Genomic DNA, 27,394 nt, shown 5'->3' with positions numbered 1-27,394 from the left:
TCTGTGAAGGAGAGGTGGGACAAAGGAAAGGGACCAAGGCCCCTGAAGCAGGTGTTGGGGGATGAGACCCAGAACCCAGCTGGAGAGGAGGGGCCAGCAGAAAAGAAACCTAGAAGAAACCACCTCAAAGCAGACCCTATGACCTCACAAAGCTGGCACACTCATCCCCAGGGTTCCAGAAAATCTGAGTCAGTACTGGCTAAGTCTCCTAGCAACTGGATGCAGGGGGCATGGCACTCTTAACACCCCAGGGAGTAAAAAAAGTCTTCCAATTTCAGGTGAAGAGAAAACCCAACTTTTAAAAAGGAGTTTGCTCGGTGATGTAAGAGTGAGGTGTGTGTGTAAAGTGGCCCCTCAACAGTGCTTCTTCAGATAGACACCTTGGACATGACTCCTTGCCCAGGAGGCCCACAATGGGGGGGGGGGGGGGTGCTAGCTGGAATGCCAGACCAAAGGCTTACCAGCCCTTGGAGCTTGGAGGCTGTTTTCCCAACCTATAGGGACAGAGCCTGCCTGAAGGGAAGGAGGATATGGCCATAAAGGTACTGTGCCTGCTTCCACTCTGAGGAGGGCCAGGAAGGCCCTAGGGGCTGATCACCATGGGATGCTACCTCTTATCAGTCAGCCTCAGGGCCCTGTGAGCCCTTTGGGCTTATATGCCAATGTGTGTAGGGAATGTGTGTGGTTGTGGGGGTGGGGGAAGGGGGCTGTTGCTTTAAGGCAGGGAGGGGGAAGATTTCATCAATTTCCTAGACCCAACTCTATGGTGACTGGTGTGAGTAAGGAGGGGCCTGGACCTTCCAGAATAGGGCTTTCCACAGAGGGGTGTCAGGGCACTGTTACAGAGCTCAGGCAAGAGGAGTCATGCAACTATGTGCACAGGTTAGCTTCTGACCTTCAGCCATGAGCTGATGGGCAGGCACCAGGCAAAACTTTCCTGGTGGGGCCTCCCTCCCCGCCCTGGGACATGTGCTTTCACTGGCTGCTCTACATCTCCCAACCAGCTGACACCAACCTGGGGATCTGTGAGCGCTGCAAGGAATGGCTGCCTGGGTCAGGTGGTGAGAGAGGAATCCCTGGGCTCTGGACCTTCCCCTGAGAGCAGTTTCCCCACAAATGCCCACCCCCCCCCAGCCAGGAACCTCCCTCACCCCAAGGGACCAACGTTCCCATGTTCAGTGGCTCTCCACTTCATGCCGCACCTTTTCTTACTCCCTCCTTTAATGACACTTGCTTCTCCTACATCTGTTGATAACCTATAAGAATCTTTCTGGAAAGGCCAGACAAACTCTCAAGTGAAATGGGATCTTTTGGCTAGTTCCCTGATCAGGTTTCCCTGCCTGACCTGCTAGAGTGCCCAAATTTTCACCAAGTAATGCATATTCTTTCTTTTAAAACATAGGCTCACCAAGCCTCCTTGTAGTCATTTACACTTTAGTATGAATTTCGTTATCAGATCAATACCTCTGGGGCAGTTAGTTGAGAGTGGGCTCACAGGGAAGTCAACTTTTGTTTTAGAGAAAAGAAGGAGGAGCCATAATTCAGGACTTGAAGCCTGCTGAAGCTGCAATGACTAGCATGAGAACTCTGAGAGGAAGGAGCAGTGCTAGAAAGAACAGCGCATTCCCAGAAAGGGGAGGGAGAGCTGTCCAAAACTGAAAGCATGATTCTCCCCAGGCATACTCACATTTCTGGTCACTCTTCAGGACAATGCAGAGCACTGTGAGGACCCCAGTGGTGATTTTCTCAGTGAGGATGGCATCTTGATTCCTCAGTCTCACTCTCCATCCTTCATATCATGCCCTGCAGAAACCAGAAGGTAGGGAGCACCTACGGAGACTGTTGAACTGGGAAGAGTTTGATGAAGTGAGAGACTCCCGCAGAAGCATTCTGCTGGATACCCTCTATGAAAGCATCATCTTTGCCGTGGGCAAAGGTTTTCCATGGGTGGAAGTGGCCAAGGTGGTCAAGTTCACGGAAGAGCTGCTCAAGGAAACCAAAGGTATGGGGCATCCAGAGCAGGGGTCAGTGAGGCTTGCAGGGGAAGGCAGGGCACAGGACCCCCCTGCAGTCCACAGCCTCAGGAACCCTGTGAGGAGCTGGAAGTCCCTTTCTTTCTTTCTCTGGCATTTAGCATCCTCCCATGCTCATAAACAAACTTCCTGTCTAGGCTTTCTGGAAATTGAAGCAAACTGAGTGTCCATGCTGAGTCTTTATATTTATCTCCCTGGCTGAAAATTTCGCACAACTTCAAGCTGTTCACACAGCAGCCAGGATGTTTGTCTCTTGGTCAGTCAGTCATTTATGCTTAAATATGAATTTCCTTATCTGATCAGTACCTCTGAGACAGCTAGCTGAGAGTAGGCTCCCAGTGGAATCAGATTTTATTTTAGTGAAAAGAGGAGGGGCCAAGATTCATAATTTTTGTTTTGTTTTCACTTAACAGAAATCAAACGTGTCACTCTACTGGTTCACTGACCCCCCCCCCCCACACACTGCATTCCTGAAAGACCACAATTGTTCCAAGTATCAGGTTTTGGTCTACTGAATGTCTTGGAGGAATCCTTTACAGGCAGCAGCTTGCTGGCAGGGATGAGGGGAAAAGCAGTAAAGTGAGTTTATAGAGGGAGCATCTCTCCCACCTCTGCCCTGTGCTGGGCTTCATGAGAAGAGGAAGAATATCTCTCCCTGTGACTCCCTGGCACGAGGGAATGTGATCACACCCATCCTCATCTTGGGCTGTGAGATGCAGATTCATTCCTTAAGCAAATATTTGGAGCAGCCCCTCTTTGGCCAACATCATAGTAATACTCAGACAGGAATAATCAATAAGTACCACAACCAGTAGGTAGATGCTTGATGGGAAATGGGACATTTACATACTCCCTCCCAACATTCTTACTGATCACAAAGGGGAAAAGACTACTTCTATGTGAGTGAGCCTGACAGACACCTCCTTCATGAAACGATCCAAGTAGACATCATCAGTAAAGGGACACACTAAGAATCACATTTTACCTGGTAGAATGCAAAAGAAGAACCCAGCATCCTTCTGTGATGGTTCTAGCAAAGACTCAGAACCTGATCTAATCACGAGAAAGCATTAAATTAGCATCACTGAACAAAGTCCCTCTCCTGTGAGCTTCAAAAACATTAAGGTCCTGAGAGCCAAAGTAAGGCAGAGGAGCTGGTTTAAACTGAAAGCCACCTAGGAGATGTGGCCACTAAACGTGACATGTGGCCTCAGTTTGGGTCCTTTTGCTATGAAGGGATATAAGGGACTACTGGAAAAATTTGGATGAGGTCTGGAGGTTAAATAGGAGTGGTGTGTCAAGGGAGATCTCCCGATTCTGATGGCTGTGGTTATGAATGCCCTATGTTAGGTAATTTACATGAAAGCATTCTGAGATGATGGGGCATTTTGTGGGCCACTGATTGTTTAAGTACTTGGAAAAAATGTCTTTGTACTATTTTTTTCCAGTTTTACTGAGATACAATTGACATATAATATTGTATGAGTTTAAGGTGTATCGCATACTGATTTGATATACGTATATATTGCAAAGTGATTACCGAAGTAAGTTTAGTTAATATCCATCACCTCACATAGTTACAATTTTTTTTGTGTGATGTAAATTTTTAAGATCCACTCTCTTACCAGCTTTTAAACATACAACATGATATCGTTAGCTGTAATCACCATGCTGTGCATTAATTCCCTGGGACTTATTTCTCTTATGACCAGAAGTTTGTACTATTTGACCACCTTAATCCATTTTGCCCCCCCACCACCACCACCTCTGGGAACCACCACCTGTCTGTCTCATTTCCATGAGTTTAGTTTTCTTTTTTTAATTCCACATGTGAGATCATATAGTGTCTGTCTTTATGCCTTTAAGGTTTATCCATGCTGTTGCAAAACGTAGGTTTTCCTTCGTTTTTATGCCCAAAAAATATCATATTTTCTTTATCCATTCATCTGTTGATGGACCATAGGTTGTGTACATGGCTTGGCTTGGCTACTGTGAATAATGCTGGAGTGAACCTGTAGGTACAGGTACCTCTTCAAGAGAGCAGTTTCATTTCCTTTGCATATATACCCAGAAGTGGAATTGCTGGATCGTATGTTGTAGTTCTATTTTTAATTTTTTGAAGAATCTCCGTACTATTTCCACAGTGGCTACACCAGTTTACATTCCCACTAAACAGTGCATGAGGGGTCCCTCTTCTCCACAACACTTGTTATTTATTGTCTTTTTGATACTAGCTATTCTAACAGGTGTGAGGTGATATCTCATTGTGGTTTTGACTTTCATTTCCTTAATGATTAGTGATAGCCTGTTTTCATGGATCTGTTAAGCATTTGAATATCTTCTCTGAGAAAATGTCTATTTAGATCCATTGCCCATTTTTATTAGATTATTGGGAGTCTTGCTATTGAATTGTTTGAGTTCCTTATATTAACACCTTATCAGAAATGTGCTTTGCAAATATGTTCTCATATTTCATAGTATGCCTTTTAATTTTCTACAAAATTTCTTTTTCTGGGCAGAAGCCTTTTACTTTGATGTAGCTCTACTTATTTACTTTTGCTTTTGTTGCTTGTGCTTTAGGTATTATTCCAAAAAATCATGGTCAAGACCTATGTCAAGGAGGTTTCCCCCTGTTTTCTTGTAGGAATTTTATGGTTCCAGTTGTGCTGTTTTTTAGTACACTATTTCTTAGAGCAAAATGGAACAGAAGGTACAGAGATTTCCCACAGAAACCTTGTCTCCCCCACCCCTCCGCCCGCCCAACACACACAGCCTCCCTCACTATCAACATCCCTCCAAGAGTGGTACATTTGTTACAACTCATGAATCTACATTGGCACATCATTATCATCCAAAGTTCCTAGTTTACATTAGGATTCATTCTTGGTTTTGTGCATTCTATGGGTTTTTTTTTAATTTTTTTTTAAATGTTTATTTATTTTTGAGACAGAGAGAGACAGAGCATGAACGGGGGAGGGTCAGAGAGAGGGAGACACAGAATCCGAAACAGGCTCCAGGCTCTGAGCTGTCAGCACAGAGCCCGAAGCGGGGCTTGAACTCACGGACCTCGAGATCGTGACCTGACCTGAAGTCGGACGCTTAACCGACTGAGCCACCCAGGCGCCCCAACCAGTTCTTCTTTTATGGGCCATGTCTTTGTGTTGTATCTAAAAAGTAGTCACCAAACCCAAGGTCATCTAGGTTTTTTTATGTTATCTTCTAGAAGTTTAATAGTATTGCATTTTAGATTTGGATCTGTGATCCATTTTGAGTCAATTATTGTGAAGAGTATGAGGTCTGTATCTAGACTCCATTTGTTGGCATGTGGATGCCCCGTTGTTCCAGCACATTTGTTGAAAAGATTATCTTGGCTCCATTGTGTTGTCTTTGCTCCCCTGTCAAAGATCAGTTGCCTATATTTGTGTGGGTCTATTTCTGGGCTCTCTCTTCTGCCTGCCCCATTGATCTCTTTGTCTTTTCTTTTGCCAATACCACATAGCCCTGATGATGAACTCTTTTTGAAACTTTTCTGTGATTCTTTATTTTGAAAATTTTTAAGCATAATATTTTCTTTAACATGTGGCACATTTGAAATTCTCTGGACTTCTGACCAAGGTCTCCAACAGCTGCCAAGCAAATAGGACACATGATGCTTTGTCCCTTGTGCATCAGGTCCCCATCCCTTATGTGCCCAGAGCTCATCCACCAGTCTAGTCAGCAGTGCCTCAATGTCCTTCCCTAAGCTCACCACTTTTCACCAGCTCCTTGTCTGCCACCCTTTCTAACCCACCTCCGTCTCTTGACCAGCCCACTGCTTTCAAATCTTATACCTCTGCAGCCCTTCACTGAACTGCCCAGTGATTTTTTTTTTCAGGCACAAATAAAATCCCATCACTCCTCTGCTTCAAGCCATTTAGTGGCTGCCACTGAATCGCACATCTTATGTGCATGTGGATCAGCCTCTTTTTATTTTTTATGCTGCCCATGTGCCCTTTTACTTCTCTCCTCCAAACCAGTGATCCCTGTCTGAAGGCTTGAACCAGACATGGCATTGCTCCTGGGCTGGCTTCAGAGATTCTTGGGAAACTTCATCTCCCACCAGCCACCCCCTAACCCCCACCCCTGGGCCCTTCCTGGAATCCCTCTGGGTCCCACTCCCTGCTGCTCACAGCAATACACAGGTACCAGAGTTCATCCCCTTCGGCTGAGCTCTGCAGTGGCTTGTGGCCAGAACAAACACTGACGAGTGGGAAGAAGAATGTCTGCCCCAAGCAGGTGGGAACTCGGGCTCTTTCAAGTTTCCATCAGAGCCTTCCACAGGCTGAGCCCGTGAAAAACAGTCAATGACGATGCAGACCCAACTTCACACTGAGGAGATTAGAACACCCTGGAGCTTTCATCATATCTGGTTAGTGCATGCAGCCAATGCAGCCTATATATGTCTTGTGGACTCCTAAAACCTTGCAGTTGGAAGGACACTCAATTCCCTCTACTGTAGGGAGACCCTCAACCAGCCAGCAAGTTTCTTCCAGCCTCTGCAGACACCCTCCAAGCAACAGGGTGCTCCCTCTTTCCAAGGCCACTCATGCCTTTCTAAAACCATACCAATTATTTGAAGGTCTTATTTATATCTAGCTACATCTGCCTTCTGCACCTTTTACTAGAATGTTCAAAGTCTGTCCCCTGGAACCAGAATGCAAGTCCTGCAGATATTTAATCCGCTTTATCTAATGTGACTATCAACTCCCAGTTGCTTTTATCACTTTTTTTTTCTTCTTGTAATATTTATTTTATTTTTGAGAGAGACAGAGCACAAGTGAGGAAGGGACGGGGGTGGGGGTGGGTGGGGGACACAGGATCTGAAGCAGACTCTAGGATCTAAGCTATCAGCACAGAGCCCGATGCGGGGCTTGAACTCATGAACCAGGAGATCATGACCTGGTCCAAAGTCAGTGCTTTACCAACTGAGGCACCCAGGCAGCCCAATTTTATCATTTTAATGTGACATCATTTCCACAGGCCCTTTCCTCCTACCTTCCCATCACTGCTCTCTTTCTTGCTGTCCTTCTCTGGGCATACTTGTGATTGTCAATATTGTTCTTAAAATGTCATCCAAATACAAATACAAAACAACCTGAAAATTGGTCAGTGGATTGGTCGGGGATTTTATCACCTCCTCTGTCCTGGTGATGATGCTCCTGTTTATATAGTATATAGGTGCACTTACTTTATCAACATCAAAGTCACACTGATTTATATTGGGCAGGCAGTTCCACATGTGAATGATTTTTCCCATCCTGCCCTTGTGCAATGGCAGTTTTGAGTGAACTTGCAGGACTTTACAATTATCTCCATGGATTCCATCTTGTCAGTGTTGGCCCATCTTTCTTTCTTCATAACAACTTTTAAATCTTGGTCTTGGGCTCTCCACCTTACAAGTTCTTTCTCCTACCTTTAAATCATCTCAAAATTTAAGAAACATGGTTGGTACAAACACTGAGTGGGAACAAGCACTTAGGTGGGCTCCTCATGCCTGAAATTGGACTCACTGAAGATAGAATCCATCAGGAGGTTCAGCACTCAAAGCAAACATTCCAGTCCTCGTTCAGTCCCTTACTGGATGTGTGGTCCTCGTCAAGTCGCATTGCCTTTGAGCCTCTGGTTACATATCTAGAAAGTGGAAAAAGCGAGAGCACCCATTTGCTAGGGTTGTTTTAAGGATTAAACGAGGTTACATACATAAAGCCCATAGCATGGCATTTGGTGCCGCGTAAGTACTCAGTGAGAGTCAGCTATTGTTCTTAGGAGGGGACCACAGGGACAAAGACCCAAGGCTTGAGAGAACAGGATGTGATTCAGAGATGGCATGATCAGATGTGGCTGCATGTACTTTATGCAGCATCCACGATGGATCAGCCTCCAGATGTACAAAAGCAGCATCAGCTCCTGTCAAGGGCAGCAGAGAAACCCAGCTGCCAGCACTGCCTGGCAGACCCTGTGACCTGGGGAGTGGGCAGGACAATGGACTGAAAGCAAGAGGGCTGGCACTTCAGCCAGAGGCAGGCCCCGGAGGTAAAGTAAACTGGCAGGCTTGTCCGGGAAGTGGGGACGCAGGAAAAAAGGCAGACAAGACTGTTCCCAGCTTGGCTCCCAGGTAACTGACTTATTGTGAGAGCTGACTTGAGAGCAACACCAGGCTGGCTATGGGTTTGCAGGGAGTAGACAACGGTGTGCAGTGGAAGCACCCAGGGGTACAGAGCCACACTAGAACCAGTCCTCCTGAGCTAGGTCCTGTTCACCTTGGGCCCCTCATGGTGCCATTCAGGATGGTGGCTGTTGCACCTGAAGATTGTCGGGTTGGCCCAGATAGCATCTCCATGGCAGCCATGCCCACACTGCTTCCCGGAAATCCAGCCCAGGGACACTAGCAAGAGCATGAACAAGTTCATCAATACCCCCAAAACAGGGGATAGAATTTCATCTGAAGCCTCCTTACTCCCGGGGATTTTCTTCTTCAGTCTGTAGTCAACCCCAGTATCAGGCTGGACTGGTCCTCAACATTGCTGGGGCCCTGCTTCAAGGCTTGGTTCTGCCATTTCCTCACTGTGTGACTTTGTGAGAGTCCCTTAACCTCTCTGTGCTTCAGATCACTCATCTGTAAAATGAGGACAAAAATGGCACCAACTTCATGGGATCTTTGCGAGGATTAGATGAGTCTATTTATGTAAATCACTTGGATCAGTGACTGCTACATAGGAAGCCCTGTGAACGTGCAGTGGGTTGACCACTAATATTATAATACCCATTCCTCGGGGGTTTTAGGCACTCCCATGGGTTCAGCTGTCCTTCCAGAAATGTAGGTCTTACACCTGCAGCAGGAGACAGCCATTCGGTCCTGTTCATTGAGGGTGCCTGGTTTGTTCCTCTTGACTTTGCTCCCAAAACCCCTGCCTTTGCTTACTTAGTTCTGTTCCCATTCTACCCAATTCCTAACCCAATCTTGATCTTTCCTTTCTCTCCTACCTGGTGTTATCTGAGCCAAACTACCCAGGTTTGGACCATATTCTCTAAGGAGTTGGCCCACTTTGCTCCTTCAGGTGCCTACCAGCTTGGGGTAAACTCCTCTCCTAACCTTGGATCCAACCCGAGTAGGGGCCAAATGAATAAGTGTCCAGCTGAACAAAGAGGCACCTGAAATCAGTCCCACTTGCTGGAGGGTGTTTCCAAATCCTTTCTCAACTTAACCTGCCCCTCCCCAGGCCCTGTCCACCCATGCTGTCCATTACCTCTGAGATACCCCCTACATTGATCTCTGAGATCAGCCCAGGGCCTTCTCACACTCTCACACCCTATCCCATCCCTTCACCCTCCAGGTACCCAGACTTTGCCACCCAGAGCCATCCTTAGAACCTCCCACGTCAGGCCCACTCCCAGCCATGGCCACACCTTCCCAATGCCCTCAACACTTTATACCTGGATGTCTGCGGCTACATCTCTCTGGGCACCCACATGCCTGCAAGCACCCTCTTGCTTGTGGTGGCCACCTTGTTCATCCTTCTCAAACGCTGTTTATATCAAGGTGTCCTCCTTCCTACTCTATTCAGATCTAAACTCTTCCCCCAAAGAGCTATAGTTAGACAGCAAGGAAGGCTAGACCCTGGGGAGGCTGGATCTCCTGGAGAGGGGTCTATGCCCACTTCACTTTTCTCCCTCTATTAATACCCCCCATGCCAAACACAGCATATGGCACACAGTGGGTGCTAAATGAAGAAAATGAATGAATGAATGAATGAATGAATGAATAGATATTTGATGCCCATGGAGATGATATGCCCTGTATGCAGAGAGGAGGTTAGGGTGCTTGACTCATCCAAGGTGACCTCATTGAGTTGCATGTCCAGGTGATATTAGAGGCTACACGGTGGGGTGATTAGCACCAAACTCTGCAGTCAGAAGATCTGGGTTCAAATCCTACCTCTACCACTTACTAATGTGTAACTATACCTCTCTACACCTTCATTTCCTTGGCTCTAGAATGAGTGGCATAATAGTTCTAACTCATAGAGCAGTTGGGAGGATTAAACGAGACAGGGCCTGCAAAATGTATAGCACAGTAACATGCACACAGTGAGTGCTCAACAAGTGTTAGCCCCCATGTGCCCATCACACATGGAAGGGAGGTGAGATGAATAGAAGGTGCTGGAAATCCAGGGCTAGAAGCTGCTACATGCTGCCCCTTGGAGAACTCGCTGTCTGTGCCATTTATTGTCTTCCCCTCACCTTGCAGGCAGGATTGCAGATGCATTCAAATCATGGGCCAACAGAATGGAGGTCCAGAGAACCTCAAACCTGGCCCCTAATGGAGACACCCAGCATCCATGACCTGCCCTTGGGCACATATGTGAGGAAGCGCCACTGCCCAACAGCATAGGGGAGAAGGCATCTGTTCACTGCCCTTGTTAGGGGACCTAGACAGCAAGGGGCAGGAAGAGCTGGTAAGACAGCAAGTCAGTTCCTCATAGGTCATGGGATGCAGGATGCAGACAGCAGGGTCCTACTGACCAGCCAACTTACGTGCAAGCTGATTTCCACAGTGGATTGTCACTCTTCTTGGAAGGGAGATTCTCCAGGGATTTGTTTATTTGTTTGTTTTTTGTTAATATGGGGCTAAGGATGGTTGAGTTCTGTTTGCATACTAGATAACAAAGCTGGTGGACAGTATTTAAGGAGGGTCATGTTTGTACAACAATGATTCAGAGCTTTGACAGGCCAGCTGCCAGCTGGGCTTATTTCCTGGTCCAATCAGTCCTCAGTACCAGGAGGGAAAGAGTGGCCCTTTATTCAAAAGCATAAGCTGATTCTGCCCTGGCAAATGGCTCACCAGGATGTTCTGGTCTCAATTCCAAGCTAGAAGTGAGAGTCTTGTGAACTGCACCTCCTTTGCCAGCATCCAGGAAGCCCTGGGAAGATCCCATCCTTCTGTCTCTGTAGGGCCTGGGAGGAAGTCACCAGGCACAACACAGAGGAACAGAAGGCTGCCAACTCTGTCTTGGTGGGAAGAAATCACAGGAAGTGGACAGATTTTGCACACTCTGTTGAGTGTCTGGAGAGAGGTGTTGGGACATATGGGAACCCTGAGGTCTCCCACTTTGCATACAGGAGTGGCAGAGATTTAGGGTGCCCAGAAGGCCCTGCACATCCTATCTCTGACTCACATGTAGCAGCAGGTGAGGGGTTAGAGGGGAACAGCCTCTGTGGCAGCTGTCATCAGCAGTGCCTGGCAGGCCCTGGTCTTCTCTCTGATACTTTACCTAGACTTCTGGTCTAGAAGTACCTCTTTCCTTCTGTCCTGGCCCTCATATCCTGAAGCCATGAGGAAGTGGGCCTTGATGGCCAGTTGGTAGAGGTATGAGGTGGCCAGGCAAGTGGGTCATAGCACTGTATCTGTAGTCCCATCCATGGCCACTCCTGATTCTCCAGAAAATGTCATCTGGGCAGCCATAACATGGAAGGCAGCCACCCCACCTTCCCCCAGCAGCCTGGGGCTGGCAGGACGCATTACTTGCCTAAGGTCATCTGTGTGAGTTCTTCCTACCAGAATACTCATGGCCATGCCCAGGGTCTACTCCACCAGCCCCCAAGTACCGCATCCCATGTGGGAGAGCCTCCAGCAATTCAGGACCAGCCCAAAGAGAAAATGCACCTTCACTCTTCTTGGAAGTTAACTTCCTTGGGGCAGCCTGACTTCAATGCCTCTCCCACTAGACTCTAAGGAGGGGCCTTTGGCGGCAACTTCCTTGCTGATGGAGAATGGAAGCTGCCACAGAGGCCACTGGTTGAAATCCTGAGAGAGCATTTTGTGGGGGCAAATGGGCAACTGCCATTTCAGAGATACCTCCCTGAGCGTATCAGTCTGTGAGGACCATCATAACAAAATACCACAGATGGGGCACTTGCAACAACAAACATTTTTGTTCTCACATTTCTGGAGGCTGGGAGTCCAAGATCAAGGTGTCAACAGGGTTGGTTTCTTCTGAGGCTTCCCTCCTTGGCAGATGGCCATCTTCTCATTGTGTCCTCACATGGCCTTTCCTGTGTGTATGTATGTGTCCTAACCTCTTTTTGTAAAGATACCAGTCATAATGAATTAGGGCCACCCACATGACCTCGTTTAATCTTAACTATTTCTTTAAAGACCCTATTTCCAAGAGCAGTCCCATTAGGAGGCACGGAGTGTTTGGATTTGAACATATGAATTGTGTGGGATGCTGTGCTAATTCACCCCATAACGCTAAGTAAGGTCAAAGCTCTCCAGGTGAGACTGTGCCAGCTAGTAAGCCAGAAATCAAGACTATGAAATAGAAACGTCCCCCAACCTTCCCTGGAGGAGCATACATCCTGTAGAGGGAGGAACAGTGAGGACTTTATGATCCTGGCATTTTTGCATGTAGCATTTATAATCCTCACCATGACCTTGCATCATACCTATTATTTTAATGATGAATTGAGGCCCAGAGAGGTTAAGTAACTTGCCCTAAGTCACACCCCAGTAAATGGATTTGAACCCAGGTCTGTCTGACAGCAGAGCACATGCCCTGCCCTGTGACCCTTCTATCTTGACTAAAGGGATCTGTACACAGAGCACATGAGGGTCTGAGAAGCATGAAGCCTGGGAAAGCACCCTGCGATGAGAAGAATGAGGCTGCCTGCATGCAGGAAGAGGGAGACACCTGGAAGAACCAGGTGTGGAACACCTGGGGGTGGGGTTCCTAAGTGGGTCACCTGGAGTTACAGCATGTACCTGGGATCCTGACCCTCAACAGGATGGCTCCAATGTGGTGGGTGGCACAGGCCCAGCTGCAAAGAGGAGCCATGCCCTTTGGGTAATGTGTTCTGGCCTGGATGTGCCACCTGTGTGCAGGTGGGTGGTTCTGGTGCCTTAAACCCAACCTCTGGCCCTTTGGAGTGACCTCATGCTCTACCTCTAACTTCCCATGTCCTTCTTCAGTCATCTGGGCATACTGGTCAGTCTCAGAGCCCCCAACATTAGAGGGGACACGGTACAGATACAATATAGTCTATTTTTAGTCTAAGGCCCCGAGACAGTGGGATTCCTTGGTCGTTTTCAACTCAGGGATGATGACAACAGGATAATGATAAAGATCAAAAGTCAAGACTCCCTTCACTAAACTTGAGACAGCTGCAGAGCTTGGCCACGAGGTACCCACAGTGCCTCAAATATGGCTATGGAGGACCGTCAGCTCCATGGAAATAACCATAACATCTGAGAATCAAAAAGAAACCCAAGATCTCACCTGATCCAAGCCCCACTACCACCACCACAACAAACACATTATTCGAGAATCCTCTTACCAGCCAAATGCCTCCTAACTCCTCAAGCTAGACTGCTCTGCTAATAAAGCTTTTGCTTCTAGAAAGTTCTGCTGCTGAACTGAAACCTGTCTCTTTGAGACTTCCATCTGAAGACTTCTGTTCTGCCTTCTGAACCTTCCTCCCTGAATCAGCCTAATCCACTGCACTCAGTCAGCCATCCTCCAGCAAACATTTCCAGGGCACTGTGCTAGGGGGTGAAGAAGATGGGACATCCACTCAGCAGTCCCTACGTGCTGAGCTCTCCTCATGAATCATCTCCTTTAAAGTCCACAGCAACTGTAGGTGGATTTAGCAATGATGCAGCTGAGGTTCAGAGAGGTTAGGTAACTTGCAAATTATCACACAGTATAAGGGCAGAACCAGCATTAACCTTGAGACCTTCTGGCCCCAGATCTGTTGTTCCTGCCAAAGCTCTGTAGCATTAAGCGTGCCAACTTCTTAAACAGACTCTTAACTGTAGAGAACAAACTAGTGGTTACCAGTGGGGAAGTGGGAAGGGGGATGGGTGAAATAGGTGATGGGGATTAAAGAGTGCATTTGTTGTGATGAGCACATGGTGTTGTATGGAAGTGTTGAATCACTATATTGTACTCCCAAAACTAATATAGTACTGTATGTTAACTAATTGGAATTAAAATTAAAACTTAAAAAAATAAAAAATAAAAACACTTCCTTTTCAATGAAAACAAAAAAAGGAATTCCAGGGGCGCCTGGGTGGCTCAGTTGGTTAAGCATCTGACTTCAACTCATGTCATGATCTCACAGTCTGTGGGTTCGAGCCCCAGGTCAGGCTCTGTGCTGACAGCTCAGAGCCTGGAACCTGCTTCACATTCTATATCTCCCCCTCTTTTTCCCTCCCCTATTCATACTCTGTCTTTTACTCAAATATAAATAAACATTAAAAAATGTTTTAAAGTAAAAATATCATGCAAACTTCTTGAGGAATGGAAGTGAGGAACAGTCAGGGGTGCATTTACTAAACAGACAAGGTCAGGGGACCATTTTAAGCAATGAGAAGAGCTTCGGCCAAAGTTCATGACAAGCTAAAATAGATGGCCCTGTGTTTGCCCTTTTTGAGTCCCAGGACTTTGAATAGCAAGGAAATCTTTAAAAGATCAACATAATCTTTCCAGTCCTACTGTTGGAGTAGATTTTTTTCTTTAAGGTGACTCTTGGTTTATCTTAAAAACAAAAACAAAATACCATGGGCAGGAAAATAGTAGGGAGACTCCTCAAAAAATTAGACATAGAACTGCCATATGACTTAGTAATTCCACTTCTTTGTATAAAGAACTGAAAACAGGGACTTGAACAGATATCTGCACACCTGTGCTCACAGAAGCATTGTTCACAACAGCTGAAAGACAGAAGCAACCCATCTGTATGGGCTACTTGTCCATCAACAGATGAATGAACAAACAAAATGTGATCTATACATACAATGAAATATTTCTCAGCCTGGTGAAGGAAGGAAATTCTGACACGGATGAACCTTGAGGACATTACCCTAAGTGAAATAAGCCAGCCACAAAAAACCAAGTACCTTATGATTCCACTTATGTGTGGTTACCTAGAGCAGTCAGGTTCATAGAGGCAGAGAGGGGTCTCAGTTTCCCATCTCTAATATGAAAGGACTAGACTAGCTCAATAGTTGCTCAAATATGTTCCTTGGTCCGAAAGACCATTTACCTCAAATAAATTTGAGAAATATTGCAGATGCTCAACCCCTTTGGGCCATTTGCTGAGCCCATTAGCATATTAAGGGCCTTGTTTCATATCTTTTGATCCAACATATCTTCAAGGTCTCTGGCTTTGAAGTACTGGTTTCTATGTAATACCTATTGCAAAACATCCTTTGGAAAACTGTGTCCGAAAGGATTGGGGGCCCCTTCCAGTGTCCATCTCTAAGGGTCTACAAAGACAGCCCAAAGCTGCTTGGGACTAGATGGCTGTGCCAGGCAGCGGCTTGAATTCTAGCTTCCCCACTCCATCAGCTGTGTGTCCTTAATCAAATCCCTTGAGTCCTTGAGCCTCAGTTTCCCTCATGAGTAAAGTGCCTGTACCCCTGCCTCACAGAGCTAGGAGGGATTGGGTGAAACGAGATGACCCAGGGCATGCGGCACCCAGCGGGAGCTCCCTCAACAAGAGTCCTCCACTGCCTCAAGGAAAGCACGTGAGCTGTCACTGTTATTGGCACCTTGGTGTAAATGAGTTTGGCAGAACCTTACCATGAGCAGAAAGATGGGCAGGGGGCAGCTTTCAGGATGCAGGAGGGGGGTGGAGATGAAGGTTCTGTGCTTTCATCTGCTTTCCACCATCCCAGGTCAACCCTGGTAGGTGCACAGAAAGGTAAGCAAGCCAGGCTGCAGCCTGACTTGGTTCCTCCCCTTTGAGCCAAGGCGGGGGCAACCAAACTGGTTTGTCAGGGGGCACTGGTGGCACCTGGATCCTCCCCCTCACACCCACCCAGAAGGAACAATGCCTCTTCACCGTTCCCAACCCTTCCAGGACATGGCACATCTCCCTTGCTGTCATCCAGCCCCAGACCCCGAACATGAGGGGCAGCAGGAGGCAGGCGCCCAGAGTGCTTGGTCCAAGCCCAGTGCCTTTTTGCCCTGATTCTGGAGCATCTGGTATTGTCATCCCACCCCCTGCTCTTCCCCTCCTCATTGCTCTCCTCCTCTCCCATGCCTGGGTCCCCGTGCAGGTGCTGGCCTCCAGGGGCTTGGGGACTGTCTTCAGGAAGTTCCCAGCAGCCAATGCAAATGAAAGCCACTCCCTGTTATTGAAGAGCAACTTGCACGTACAGATCTGTCCCCCGGCAGCCAGAGGCTTCTCTCTGAGACTTAATCCTTGGCTTTCTGAGTCATCGGAACTTCTCTACCTGCGGCAAATAGAGAATGGTCTGAGGGCCAAGAAAGTGTGTCTCATGAGCCAGCTTAGGATGATCTTTGCTGAAAACCAGAGCTGGCCAAGGAGTCTTGGGGCTGGAAGTTAGAATCCAGCCCAGGGACTCCTTCCCCAGTGACCCTGTATGAGGCCCACTCTTGCATTTTATGACCTTGAGGCTAAGGCCATAGCTCATACCCATAACTGGGCACCTGCCAGGATGACAGGCAGCTGGGAGCACTTGCCAACATTTGCTGAGGTCACTCAGCACAACTGGGCCCTCAGACTTCTTGATTCAAACCTGGCCTCTATGCATGGCTGCCCAGGGGCTGAATAGAGAAAACCATGGCCTTGACAAATGAGGCAGTTGTGGCCACCCACATCTGGAGGATGCAAGTGATCCCAGCCCCGTCCACTCATAAGCCAGGCTGGAGGAGGGACGGCATTTTCCAGTATGTTTGTTCAGCTCCACAGAGCCCAGAGAAGAGGCAATGATTCACCTCACAAATTTCACACAGTCGCCTCCACACCAACCTGGAGTCCAGCTTTGATTATCAGAAACCAACCCTGGTCCCCCAGTCTCTGAGATTCCTTTACTGATTATTTTTGCCATCACACACCACCACCATCCCTTTTAAATGCCCATCTGAGCTCTGCCTTCTCGGCTTAAGACCTCTGAGTGGCTCTGCAGCTCTTGGCCACGGTTCTTAATTTTCCTTTCAGAAATCTGATGATTCTTTCTATGCACACACCCCACCCCCAGGGGAAAAAAGTGCATGTGAAATTCTGGATACAATTTCAGAAGATGCCAGTTGGTCCTGAAGCCCAACATTGGGGTCCATGAATCCTCTTTAAAGAGCCTGGTTTCTGTTTTGAAGTCCAGCTCTTTCATGTGACATATACGAGTTTGCCCTTTGCAAACTGATGATGCCAAGCCCTTCTGTTACCCTGGGGGAGTCCCCCAGACTCCAGCTTTTCTTCCCAGAAACTCTGAACCATGTGGATCAAGCACATGCCCACACTGTACCCTATTTGCTTCCAGCCTTTTTTCTGCAGGCTCTCCACCTTGGAGGGCCTTTCCCTACCATCTTCTGCCAAACTCCTCATTCTTCCTTTGGGCTCCAAAGGAGCCCAAACCTTCCTTGGCTCCTGGTCCCCCCACATCCTGAGTCAGGATGCCTTCCCCATGAGAGCACCTACCCCATCTCCTCGTACTTTCACTTCTTCCTCTCTGCACCTCGGTGCCCAGTTTTATCCTAAACATGGGTACTTGCTTGCATGCTGCTTTTAGAGGAATCTTCAACTCTTGTTATGTCATTATGTAATGCATTTGAGCACCTTAAAAACAACAACAACAACAACGACAACAACAACAACAACAGAGACTTGTACATTCTGTGTCATTTTTAACCAACCCTCTCCAAAAGCAAAAGAGAAAAGAACAAAATGCCCACAGGATCCCAGCAGCACAAAGCTCACATCTGTGCAGGAAGGGACCTGGCAACCATGTGACAGGTGAGAGGGTCCTGAGACAGCTGTCTTGTGTAAAGGTCACTCAGCAGAACAGAGCATCTGGGGGCTTTGGTTTCATCCTTTTGCCAGTTGGGCATTTCATAACTCCATGGCCCCCATGTGTCAACATCAGTTCTTTCGGCTCAATCTGTCTCATAACTGAGGAGCAACAATTCCCAAGCCAATCCCACCCTGGAATCAGCACTTCCTTCTTTTGAGATGGGGGGTGCTCTGTATTTTTAGAAAGATCCAGGTGATTGTGGAACACAGGGCTTCCACTGGCCCTGGGCTCCTCCCCACTATTCAGTAATGAAAGGGTCTTCAGGATCAGCCACCTAGCCAGATATTTCCCAGCGCAAGAGAGAAGTCAAGGAATGCCTAGGTCGCTGTCCTGGTGGCTGCAGAGTATCTGTGACACAAGTGAGAAGCAAAGCAGAAAATGGGGAGAATGCATTTCACACCCTACCATGCAAAAGCAGCATCTCTTTTCTTGCCATTATTGCCTCCCCTAGAAGTTGTTTTATTTGTTTCCTGAATTTGTGTGTGTGTGAAATACCCCCTCCTTGCTTTACTGAGGTATAGCTGACAAATAAAAACATTGAAAAATAGGGGCACCTGAGTGGCTCAGTCAATTGAACAACCAACTCTTGATTTCAGCTCAGGTCATGATCTCATGTTTCATGGGCTCAAGCCCCGCATCAGGATCTGCTCCATGCTCGGTGTGGAGCCTGCTTGGGATTCTGTCTCTCCCTCTGCCTCTCCACTCCTTCCTCTCTCTCTCTCTCCCTCTCTGTCAAAATAAATAAACATTTTTTTAATATTGAAAAAATATTTAATGTGTACAAACATAATGTTTTGATATACATTGTGAAATGATTACTACAATCAGGCTAATTAACATAATCATCACCTGACATAGTTACCACTTTTATTTGTAGTGAGAACATTTAAGATCTACTCTCTTAGCTAATTTCAAATATGCAAAACAGTATTGCTAGCTCTAAGCACTATCGAAGTAGATCCCCAGAACTTATTCATCCTGCATAACTGGAACTCTATATACCTTGATCAACATCTCCCCATTTCTCCCTCCCCCCAGCCCTTGGCAACCATCATTCTACTCTATGCTTCTGAGTTCCACTTTTTTTAGATTTCACATATAAGTGGGATGATGCAGTATTTGTTTCTCTGTGTGTTGCTTATTTCAATTAGCACAATGTCCTCCAGGCCCATCCATGTCGTTGCAAATGACAGGATTTACTTCTTTTTTCAATTTATTTAAATTCTAGTTAGTTAACATATAGTGCAATATTGATTTCAGGAGTAGAATTTAGTGATTCATCACTTATGTACAACACCCAGTGCTCATCCCAACAAGTGCCCTCCTTTTTTAAGGCTGAATAATATTCTAGATAGATGATAGATTAGATAGATAGATAGATAGATAGATAGACAAATAGATAGATAGATAGATAGATAGATAGATAGATAGATATTCTGTCTACATATCCTATATAGAGATTATATAGATCATAGAATTATATGTATATTCTATATCTATATATCTCACAATTCTTTAACTATTCATCCATCAGCACACTTAGGTTGTTTCCATATCTTTGCTGCTGTAAATAATGCTGCCTTGAATATGGGAGAACAGATTCCTCTTAAAGATCTTTAATTCATTTCTTTGGGGTATATATTGAGAAGTGGAATTGCTGGATCATACAGAGGAGGCATTCTAGACATTTTTCCCTAATGACCTACTCCTTAATGACCTACTATCTAGTTTTAATATCATAAATATTTTGTATATCTGATTTTGTGTTGTATGTATGTCTGCTTTATACACATATAAAGCTTACTCTTTGTATGTAATGCAGGGTTAAAGATGACTAAAGAAAATTTTTAAGTTAAAGTCAAAATTAAAAAGCTATCAACATCTAATTTAATGTTACAACTGTAACTTCTAAGTAATTTTAATATAATTTATTCACTTATGTAAATTGTAATTGTCAAATTACACATGCAAAGAAGCAATTTATGTAGATGCATAACGATAATAGCAATGCAATCAAATCTTAAAATGTCATTCAAAACTGCCATTTCTTTGACAAAAAATTTACAAAATTAATTTTTTTAACTATTTTCAGTAAGCTTAACTTTCAACTTTTCCTTCATACATTAAATATTTGGAGGATGGGCTGGGGGTAGTGTGGTCTGGGAGGTGTCTGTGAGAAGGTGGCATCCTGGGAGTGAAGAATACGTCGTCAGCCAGGAATGCCATCCGAGCCTAAGGCCTGGCACAAGGGAATACAGGGTATGGTGGAAAAATAAGGGAAGGCCAGTGTGCCAGGCAGAAGCAGAAGGAGAAGAGGAAAGGAGGGTTTTATGCAGAGGAAGACCAAGATCTGACTCATGTTGCAAAAGGGTCATTGTTTTAACATCACTCTTAGGCTGAAGACCAAATTCCTCCCATAGGGTCTTAGGAGGTCCTGCACCACTGGGCTACTGTCCACCACCCAACCTTTTCTAGAACCAGGGAATCTCTCACCAGCTGCCTTCTAGCCTGCCAGCCCCTCACCCCCAGTCTTTTGGTTTCTCAAATGGGCCATGCTTTCTCCAACTGCAGGCACATGATGTTGCCCTTGCCTAATTCATTCTCTCCTACCTCTTTGCCCAGTAACTCCTCTGACACTGTTCATCTCAGATTCTTCATCACCCTCTCAGAGAACTGCTCTTTGACTTCCCTAACAAAGTCACTTCTTCTTATTCCGTGCCCGCCCAGACTGCAGAACCCTGAACAGAGTTATACTCTGTGTGTTTTCTCCCTAGCCCTTCATTGCCTCCCTGGAACCTGGAACAGGTCTTAACACATGAAAAGTCCCAATACTTGTTGGATGTATAAATGAATAACTCTGTCACTGCACTTAATATCAGAATTTGCTCATTTACTCACTAGCTACCCATTGGCTCCAACTGTGCACAAAGCCTTGTGCTGGGGACTGAGCATAAAAAGGGAATGTCATCTTTTTGTCACCTCTTCTACAAACTGGAATCTCTCTGAGGGCAGGGGTCATGTCAGAGGTGAATGTGCCACCTGTATCATATTCTATTGGTGGTCCCACCACTCTTTTTATGTAAGCATCTGGGAGTTATGCAGGTCGCTACCACACTCCACATCGGACCATCAGTCCTGCCACTCAAATCTGCCCACACCTGCTGACCTGGCATTCTCAGGCCACAACAATCCCATCTGGACCGGACAATGCAATGCACCAACACCACATGACCATCAATGTTATTTAGCTCAAGGCAAGCATGGCCATGTGTACAATCTTCCTACAATGCTAGGCAGACTCTGCACTTCCTACAATGCAATACTTCTGAATGCAGCATTCAAGGCCCTCCCATCTGTCTTCTGCCTACCTTTCCACACAACACTTGCCATTTTCTGCTTCCATTTTTATATGCCAAAAATAACAAACCCAGGCTTGTTCCCCACCTATGTCATACAGTTTCTTGCCCCAATGCTTTCACCCAGACTGTACCCAGAAAGTGTCTCCCTCACCATCTTTACTGGCTCAGTCCTCCCACTAAGCCTCTGAGATGTAGCTCATGCATTATCTCCTCCAGGGGAATCCCTATCCTCAACTGAACCTTCCTCTCCACCTGTTTCTGTTTCTCTTTACACACATATCGTAACATTTACTTGTTTGTCTTTCCTGTGAGCACTTTATAAACAAAGAATGTGTCTTATTTGTCACAGTATTGCCATAGTATTGACTTAGCATAGTTCCTAGTAATTAATAGGCACTCAGTGACAATTGACAAATTAATCTTGAGTGGATGGATGGGTGGGTGGGTAGGAGGACGAATGGGAGGGTGGATGGGCAGATGGATGGGAAATGGATGGGTGCATGGATGGGTGAATGGGTGAATAGATGGATGGATGAATGGATAAATGGGTGGATGGGTGGGTGAATGAGTGGATAGATGGGTGGATGGATGGATAGATGGATGGATGAATGGATGAATGAGTGGATGGATGGGTGGATGAATGGGTGGATAGATGGGTGGATGATGGATGGAAGAGTGGATACATGCATGCAATGCATGGAGGGTGAATGGATGCATGCATGAATTCATGGATAGATGCATGATGGGTGAATTGATAGGTGGATGAATAGATGGAGAAATGGAAAGAAGGAAAGATATATGTGGCCAGGAGAGACTTTTCTCACAGGGCAGAAACAAACTCTTCTTTCCCTACACTGTTTATTGATCACTACCTTGTAGCAGGCTCTGTATCAGGCACTTGGACAAGTCATCCCATTTGATCCTCATAAAAATCCTATCAACTAAATATTATTATCCCTCATTTTACATCTGTGGGAATGAAGGCCCAATGTCACAACTAAAACGGGACAGAACTGTCTCAGGCCTCCAAATCCAGTGCCCTCCCTCTACACCATCCTGAAACAGAAGCACTCTCTTGGACCTCTGAGCCTGATGATTTGCCTTGAAAGAAGGGGGAAACACAGCCTACCAACCTCCTGTTCTGCACATTGGAGAGGCCTTTCTTCATCCCTTGCCCAGAAGACTGAAGTCTAAATCCAAGTGACACTCCCAAGCACATTCTAAATGAAGCTAAAAGTGGAGTAGTGCTCCATCTACTAATGTTTTTATAAGACAGTGATAACTTACCATCTCAGCACTCCGGGAAGATTTGAGGGTAATATTCCCATACAGAGCCAAGAGTGAGAAGCCAAAATGAGCATACAATGTTCATTGTGGGGGTGGGGTGTGGAGGACTTTACAAGCAACTACAAGGGCAAGACTGAGCTCCTCCTAAAGGAGAAAGGAGCCCTCTGGCTAGGAAGGTAAGAGACTTCACTAGGGCCCTACGGGAGTCTCACATAGGAGAAACGAGGAGGGGGATCTACAGACAGGTTGGGCCTCCACTCCAGGAGGAAAGCCAGGTTCCCTGCATGCAATACTTAATCTCTCCCTTCAGTAGATAAAACTGAATCCCCCAAATCATGTGACTTGGTGGTCAACTGGCCCAAGCTCCTATTCTACAGAGGTAGACACTGAGTCAGGAAGCAAGAGACACTTGATTGAATTTACAGTGCACTTCAGGGAAGGCATCTGTGTGAGGACCCAGGTCTCCTTATGCTAAGGCATGTTCTTTCTCTGTTCCTTGTTTCTTGCCCCTCTCTCTGCCCAAAGTCTGTTCATCAAGGCATACCAATCATTCAGTCATGACCCTTTACTGAACCTCCCCCTGTGTTAAGACCCAATCACATGCTGGGAAGAGTCCTTCCTCCTTGATCACACTACCGTGAGCTTTTGATAAAATTGTGAGCAAAAGGAGTGTATGGGAGGGGGTGAGAGAAGATGGTTTGCTCAGGAGCATTGCCCATGGTGTAACCCCAGAGCTGATCTTTGTTTGCATGATAGAAGCAATATTTGCCTAAATCTGTGACACACATCTCCAAGATAACAGTTGCCTGGACATCTGTCTCTCCAGCCATCTCATAGTCTACTCTTATCAGAATCCCTTTTTTTACACCCTCATTTCCTTTCCAAAGGGTTTCAAGTGGAAACAACATAAAGAACAGCTGAAGTAAACCTCAAAATAAGAGTTAAAGGTCAAAATATTGGTAAGGGGTGAGATAATCATATTAAAAATGAGATAAAGGTAAGTTACTACTTAAATTTGGCTTTGAACTTCCTAGAAGCCAAGGTAAAAGGAGAAATGTGATATACTCCATAGCCTTTTTTAAAGATTTTTTAAAATATTAATTCATTTTTGAGAGACAGAGCATGAGCAGAGGAGGGGAAGAGAAAGGGGGGAACAGAGGATCTGAAGCAGGCCCTGTGCAGACAGCAGTGAGCCTGATGAGGGGCTTGAACCCATGAACCATGAGATCATGATCTGAGTTGAAGTCAGACTCTCAACCAACTAAGCCACCCAGGTGCCTCTACTCCATAATTTTTAAGAACTGATAAATGGTAATATAGAATAACTAGTAGGACATGGGCTCTGGGGTCATGGGTGTCATGGATGGGTGGGTGGGTAGGGGAATGAATGGGAGGATGGATGGGCAGACAGATAGGAAATGGATGGGTGCATGGATGGGTGGATGGGTGGATGGGTGCCTAGGTTCAGAACCTATGTTGATCACCTATCAATGCAGCTTTACCTCAGTTCACATTCAATTCTCAGCCCCTCTGTCCCCACAGGCTGCTCCATCACTGAGGCGGTGACGATCCTAGGGAACAAACTCAGAGATTACCAGGAGCAGTTCAATACCACCCACCTGCTGGCCCTCTGTGACTACTTCCACAACACCTTCATCCGCCACTACAAACTCTACCAGTATGTCCTGGGCCAGGAGCAGGAAGTCAACCTGACTGTCAACCACCTGGAAGTATGTGCACCGCCCCAGCCCCTCCCGCTGGCCAAGGGCATGGACAAGGACATCTGGCAGCTTGAGCAGCAGATGGCGGAGCTCCGCATGGCTGAGGTGCAGAAACGCACCAATGTACTGCTCCTGAAGGAGGCGCTGCACCTGGAGCAGGAGCACAAGCTACAGAAAACGTTCTCTGAGGTGTCTGAGCAGCCCAGCCGGGTTCTAAAGAGGGAGGTAAGGCTGGACCCATGAAGTGGGAGGATGCTCACCTACCATATACAAATGCGCATTCCTACCAAGAGCACATCAAAGCTGGAGTCAGACTCACAGACAGGACTCCATGGTCTGCACACATGGGACGGGGCAGAAGGGGACAGTCACTGAGTTTTGGCCACAGGCTTTGCATGCACGTTTCACAAAACATCTCTGTGAGGTATAGTTCTTGTCCCCATGTTAGTAATGAGACAACTGAGGCTCAGAGAATTTAATCCACTTGCCCATGGTCACCAAGCTAGCAAGTAGAATTGTTTACATTTGAACTAAGGCCTGGTGGATTCCAACGTCTAATGAAGAGCCCAGGATCTGAACCACCACAGATGGTCTCAGTGCCCTTCATCTACTTGCAGAGCTGGCATCCACTGAGGCCTGGGGGTGGGGGAAGATGACGAAGGAAGGTCCACTGGGGACAGCCCAATGTGGGTGATATGCTGAGGTAGGCAAAGGGGTGGGGCTAGTGGTCCAGGGGGAACCTAGAATAGTCTGGCATGGATAGAAGAAATCGGGCTGCCCTCTTGACCAGTCTTAAGGCCACAGAGGCTCGAGGAGCCAGAGTCTCAATGACCAGCTCTTTACTAAATGGTGACTATCTTGGCCCCAGGGCAATCAACTTCTTAAGGGCCTGGAAGAGTCCAAATTTATTTTTTAACTAAACATAGGCACTAATATCATCACTGTTGCATTATCTTTGAACACAGAGACAAGTATTGCATACATGTACACATGAGGGCGTATGTTGGTATATGCTGGGGTGGGGGTGGAGAGTCACAGGGCCTGTGTGTTTCAAAGTCAGCCAAAGAGTGAACAGCCCTGTGAATTATAACATGGGGAAAATCTCTAAAATCTAAAAAGCAATTAACACAATAGAATAAATGATACTCTTCTAAGGTTAAGTCAAGTCTCCCAGAGAAATAGCACATTGGGCTGCCAGGTAATCTTAGTGCAGTAAGATGTGCAGCAAAGAAAGACCCAACAGAACCTAGACAACAGGGACTCCTGGGTGGCTCAGGCAGTTGAGTGTCCATCTGACTCTTGATTTCAGCTTGGATCATGATCCCAGGGTCATGGGATCGAGCCCTGCGTATGGCTCCGTGCTGAGCATGTAGCCTGCTTAAGATTCTCTCTCTCTGCCACTCTCTCTCTCTCTCTCTCTCTCTCTCCCTCCCTCCCTCCCTCTGCCCTTCCCTTGCTTGTGCTTTCTATCAAAAAATATTTTTAAAGAAAAAAAGAACCTAAGCAATAGCCTGTCTCCTCTGGGGGACTCTGCTCTAGAACATGTGGACAAGGCGATGGATGGGAGGTGTTGCCTTCCCTCCCACTCTTGCTGTCCTTCCCTGCCCCTCCCAGGTCCTCTTCCAACCCCCATTACTTTGCTGCTGGTCCCTGCCTGGTGGAGCTCATGGACTAGAGTCCCTTCCACTGTGTGCCCCTGGTTGTGTGCCAGAGGTGGGGACACTGAACACCATAGGATAAACACAGTACATCCTCTTGGAGCACAGTCCTCCCCAAGGACTTAGGGGAAGAACATTATTTTTATATAAAACAACCAAGGAGATATTCTGGGTCAAATATAAGATTTTACACTAGGTTTTAGTTAAAATAAGAGATCTCAAAGAAATGTCTTCTAGGCATCAGCTACTCTAAGTATGTCCCCTGACACCCTCAAGACAAGCACAAACTCTCCTCTGCTGTTTGGTTCCTCAAGCAGGAAATTTGGAGACATACAGTTACATGGTCCATGTCTCCAGGATTCCATGTTGCCATAATCCTGACTGAGATGACAGACAGGGTCTCATTTTAACATGGAAGATGGTGACAGAGTTTCCATTCTTTCCATGGCTGGCTGGCTGGAGGACATTCCCACTCTCTGAGCAACTTGCACTGTCCCTTCTGACAGTGCTGCTACTAGGCTGCTACTAGAACTTTGAGATGTAAAAATGAGATGAGGGCAGGAGGGGAAGGAAGGGGGATGATATCCAAATGGAAAGTTCGCTGACCAGAAGATAGGAGAAGATGGGACTAGCCTATGGGCCCAGAACAATGTTAGTAGTCAATGACACAGTCCAACAGGGTTGTTGCCACAGTAGGCCTGATGGGAGAAGGAAAGAAACAGTCACTGGAATCCAAAAAGAGAGCTGTAGGAGAGGGCTGTGGGTTAGGAGGCTGTAGGCAGAGGGTTAGAGTCATGGCCAATCTACAGTGGATCCTGAAGGAGGTGAGAGACTTCATTCTCTTCCCAGGCTCAGATCTCCTGCCAGTACCTCCCATTGGCTGAACTCAACTTAAAGCCATAGGTCAAGGTAGCTGGTTGAGGCAGCCCTTATAAGTTAGCCTCTCAGAGCACAGAGTAGGGGTGAGAAGGGTGACCAAGAGATCTGGTGGGGGAAATGTAAGGTTTAGAACACATAAAAAGGAGTGGATGTGTTCAGAATTGGATATCTGCAGATAGCCTCAGTCTCCCCAGAGTTCTGATCACCAGCCATGTTCTGTTTCTTCCAGGAGTTAGAAAAGCTCATTGATGAGGTCATTCACATTCAGACTGAATGCCTGAAGGAGCTGCTGCAATATGAGATACAGATAACTTTTGATATTTTGGACCTGAAGCTTCAGAAGACTTTGAACCTCAATGCTCCTATCCCTTCCCCCCTCTCTATCACTGGCCAGCCAGGCCAAGATGAATCTCTTAAGTTCTACAAAACAAACAAAGGAAAGAAAGCAAAAGCAAAGAAGTAGAGAGCTCCTGGTGTCCACTGACTAAAGACTATGACTGAGGAAAAGCCATTGACAATTACGAAAGTATTATGTGATGTGCTCAGCACCCAGTAGATCAGAGCTTTCTAGTGATTAAAATAAATAAAATGGCAGTCACCA

The 27,394-nt window shown here is 46.4% G+C and overlaps 1 protein-coding gene across 3 annotated transcripts; it reads left to right on the top strand.

The window, feature by feature from the left end:
* The first annotated feature begins 184 nt into the window (after window positions 1-184).
* CB1H8orf74 (chromosome B1 C8orf74 homolog) lies at window positions 185-27,394 on the top strand. 3 transcript variants are annotated; one of them, XM_060653708.3, is made up of 4 exons: window positions 185-278; window positions 1,810-2,002; window positions 24,078-24,481; window positions 27,023-27,394. In XM_060653708.3, exons 1-4 carry the CDS (start codon window positions 231-233, stop codon window positions 27,254-27,256), a joined length of 879 nt encoding a protein of 292 aa, XP_060509691.3. In that variant the 5' UTR covers window positions 185-230; the 3' UTR covers window positions 27,257-27,394. The 3 variants fall into 3 exon arrangements, with proteins under 3 accessions (XP_060509691.3, XP_060509693.3, XP_060509692.3); XM_060653710.3 differs by having other exon boundaries at window positions 249-333; window positions 24,061-24,481; XM_060653709.3 differs by lacking the exon at window positions 185-278 and adding an exon at window positions 439-542.

Source organism: Panthera onca, chromosome B1, assembly GCF_046562875.1.
Source record: "Panthera onca isolate mPanOnc1 chromosome B1, mPanOnc1 haplotype 2, whole genome shotgun sequence".
In the NCBI taxonomy this organism is placed as follows: domain Eukaryota; kingdom Metazoa; phylum Chordata; class Mammalia; order Carnivora; family Felidae; genus Panthera; species Panthera onca.
This window is presented reverse-complemented; position numbering and strand designations above follow the sequence as displayed.

What these genes read in the sequence shown, in the direction of transcription:
- CB1H8orf74 (XM_060653708.3), top strand. Translation starts at nt 231, where the DNA reads ATGGCACTCTTAACACCCCAGGGAGTAAAAAAAGTCTTCCAATTTCAG. An exon ending in AAAAAGTCTTCCAATTTCAG is followed by an intron (nt 279 to 1,809) that starts GTGAAGAGAAAA and finishes CATGCCCTGCAG; the next exon opens with AAACCAGAAGGTAGGGAGCA. An exon ending in GCTGCTCAAGGAAACCAAAG is followed by an intron (nt 2,003 to 24,077) that starts GTATGGGGCATC and finishes CTGTCCCCACAG; the next exon opens with GCTGCTCCATCACTGAGGCG.